The sequence below is a fragment of the Beta vulgaris genome, chromosome 4, assembly GCF_026745355.1.
Source record: "Beta vulgaris subsp. vulgaris cultivar EL10 chromosome 4, EL10.2, whole genome shotgun sequence".
Taxonomy (NCBI): domain Eukaryota; kingdom Viridiplantae; phylum Streptophyta; class Magnoliopsida; order Caryophyllales; family Amaranthaceae; genus Beta; species Beta vulgaris.
Window position 1 is genome coordinate 59,965,597 of NC_079205.1, and position 3,394 is coordinate 59,968,990.

The following is a 3,394-nucleotide window of genomic DNA, read 5'->3' on the forward strand; positions in this document are numbered from 1 at the left end:
TTCCTAGCAATATTACGTTGGCCGTGTATTGTAGTCCAAAATCCAAATTGAGCAAACAGGCTCTTTTCCTCTCGCACGCTTCGATTAATTCAATCATGGTGGCCTCGTCATCGACGGCGACATCATCCTCCGACACTTCATCGACGATGTCGTCTTCTTCGTCGGACAGAGATGATCGCCGCCACCGTCGCCGCCGCAGCAGCAGCAACCGCCATCGTGAGAGCCATAAGATCCGGAAATCCAAATCTCATTCCAAGTCAAAACGACGTCGTCGTCGTCGTCACTCTTCCTCTGATTCTCACTCCTCTTATTCCTCCGACGATTATAGGTGAATTTATTTCAGCTGCATATCTTTTTTTTTTTTGTTATTGTTAGGGTTTTATTCGTTGATTTATGATTTTTTATTGGATGATTTTATTCTTATTTGTTGTTATTAGCTAATTGTAATGAAGAATCGACATTTTTGTGCCCTACTGTGAGTTTTCTCTTTTTGTGCTGAGGATATGGATAATTGGTTCATGATTTATGACATTATTAGGAAATAATAGTTTGGGAATTTGTAGTTTCATGTAATTAGGGTTGATTAATTCAATCTATCGATTACTTGTAATTTTTGTATATGAGGTCTTTTTGATGGTCTATGAATCAATTAGCGACTCGGAAGGAACAGTAAGAACAGGTTTTAGCAAGTTAATTAAGTTTTTGTGATTCATGACATTATTAGGAAATAATAGTTTGGGAATTTGTAGTTTCATGTAATTAGGGTTGATTAATTCAATCTATCGATTGCTTGCAATTTGTGTATGAGGTTTTTTTTATTGTCTATGAATCAATTAGCAACTCAGAAGGAACAGGAAGAACAGGTTTTAGCAAGTTAGTTAAGTTTTTGTGATTTATGACATTATTAGGAAATAATAGTTTGGGAATTTGTAGTTTCATGTAATTAGGGTTGATTAATTCAATCTATCGATTACTTGCAATTTGTATATGAGGTCTTTTTGATTGGCTATGAATCAATTAGCAACTCAGAAGGAACAGGAAGAACAGGTTTTAGCAAGTTAGTTAAGTTTTTGAAATTTAATAACTGGAAGATAGTAAAAGTGAAGAAGCAATGATAGGAATAGGAACAATGGTTGAACATTGGAAGAAATAGTAACGGTTGCGATGCTGATTACGAAGCTTTGATTGAGAAGTTGGAATTTATGGCCGTAAACAGAATGAGGGCTCTTGAGGTGATTTCTGAAAAGTTTGGTTTATGGAAATCTTTTGTTGATTTTGAACTGGGATAATAAGGTCTGTTCCATGAGGTTGCTCCTTAAAACAATTAAAAAGACGAAGGTGTGTCTAATGAAAGAGAAGAGAATAGTGTTATCTTATTCCCGAACTATTTTCATTGCTAACTAAACAAGGGATGTTAATAATTTTGTGAATTTTCAATCAACGTTTCCTCTCTAGTTCTCACAACTCCTGTTCTTTATTGTGAACTGCCTCGTGTGTTTGCTTAGAATTTTTTATTCTCACATCAAAGGAGAGATGTGGGAAACAATTGCTAAGAGAATGTGTTGTCCATGAATCTTATAGTCTGAGAGGCTGTTTCTTGAATCTGTGAATAATGAATCTGAAGTAGCAATTTCTAATACTTATATTGTGAGACATTGTGTTGCCTATGAGATAGTCTTCTGGGAACTTTGAACCAAGTGATATTGAGTTTGCTATCATTGTATAGACTTGACAATTTTCAGCCAATGTGATTAGTTCGTCATGGAGTAAGTCGAGTAACATAGCTTCAATCTGATGAGAAAGACTTCAAGCAGATGTTTACATACCAAGACTCTTAAGTTAACTGTTAACTACTTAAGCTGCTCATATTTGATTAGGACTGTTTACATCCCACATGTATGACAAACTGTTGATAACGGTGTAAGAGAGAGAGAGATCCAACTTCATCTTTTTTATATCAAAATCACTAATGTGTCTGTCCATAGCTTTTTGTCTTCCACAGTTTGGATTGAGGTACACGATCTAAATTTGATGTGTGCATTAATTTCACTTTGAGGTTATGCCTTGACTTCGTATTACTTTCAGCAATATGTTAACTGTTTGTTTTCTTTGGGGTTTGGTCTCAAGTAGCTCTTCAGAAAGTGAGCGTGAAACTTCCAGTCGTTCAAGGAAACGCAAGCATGATGATAAGACAAAGAAGGTAATACTGGCTTGTGCTTTATTCTTGTTATTTAATTCACATACCATTTTATGACCTGCTGCTTTCTCAGAGCAAGGGGAAGGACAAGGAAAAGAGCCACAGCCATAAACGTCACAAGCACAAGAAAGAGGTAGGACACCACTTGTCTCAGAGTTGCATGTAATTTGTTTTCCTCAGCGAGTTAAAGCAATCATAGTAGTGACACACTATTAGAAGTCGTCTGTGTTGATCAAAATCTCATTTGATTACTTGTGTACTTGTGGCTCCTATATGTTATCTTACCTGACTCTCTTATTTCATTTGCTCTTAAAAATTGGAGCTGGGATCTATGACCTGATGATTGGGCATGGTTGGTTTGTCTGGATGTTGTTTTGGCTCGGATTTCGCCTGGCGTTGGGAGCTGTATACAGATAGAGCAGGATGAACGACGGAGTAGCGGCCCTGTGCAGCTGTCTAAGGTTGTGACGTGGATCATAACTTATCTGATTACTCTTTCAAGTTTTTTTTGTTTCCGTGAAAGAAAAATTTGCAAGTTTCTTACATGTTTGTCGTACAGTTTTTAGGGCGAGACAAAGATGACGGTGTTCGTCGCAGTGTGGTATCTGGCAAAAAGGTAGGATAACGGATAACCATTCGGCCTGTTTTGATAATAGCTACCTATCTATAATGATTGTCATCGTATGTTTGATGTATCTGCTGCTACTTCCTGTAGATAAAAATGAAGCTTGAAAAATCAAAGGAAGATAAGTATGCAGAGAATAAGCGTAATGAGTTACTAAAGTTTCTAAATGCCAATTATGATTGAATACTTTGGGGATTCTTTGAGGGCCAAATTAAACCCCATTTTGAAGCATGCAAGCCAGACAGGTTTCGACGTTTTGTGGGAATACTCAAGGTTGTGAGCTCCTTGCGTATGCATGTAATTGCATCATGCTTTCTGTTTGGTGTTCTCAAGTGCGTAAGCTTAGGCTTGTCTTTGGGCTAGTATAATGTACTATTTGTTATTTGTCAGATAGAAGTTCTCTCTTACAAGTACTAGTGGGAAGGATTTTGGATTTTGATGCGATGTAGCGCAAATATTTTTTTTTAAATAATTGTATTATGTGGATTTTATCTGTGCTTTTGAGGTAATTTGTAATATTAGGGAATTTAATTTCCTTGTTTTTATTCAAGTTTCTATTGGATTTTCTTCAA

The 3,394-nt window shown here is 36.4% G+C and overlaps 1 protein-coding gene across 2 annotated transcripts; it reads left to right on the forward strand.

The window, feature by feature from the left end:
* On the forward strand, positions 1 to 3,394 carry LOC104890333 (uncharacterized). Of its 2 annotated transcripts, none has more exons than XM_010675774.3 (6): positions 1 to 328; positions 2,128 to 2,200; positions 2,271 to 2,330; positions 2,611 to 2,658; positions 2,757 to 2,813; positions 2,913 to 3,394. In XM_010675774.3, exons 1-6 carry the CDS (start codon positions 96 to 98, stop codon positions 3,003 to 3,005), a joined length of 564 nt encoding a protein of 187 aa, XP_010674076.2. In that variant the 5' UTR covers positions 1 to 95; the 3' UTR covers positions 3,006 to 3,394. The 2 variants fall into 2 exon arrangements, with proteins under 2 accessions (XP_010674076.2, XP_010674077.2); XM_010675775.3 differs by having other exon boundaries at positions 2,131 to 2,200.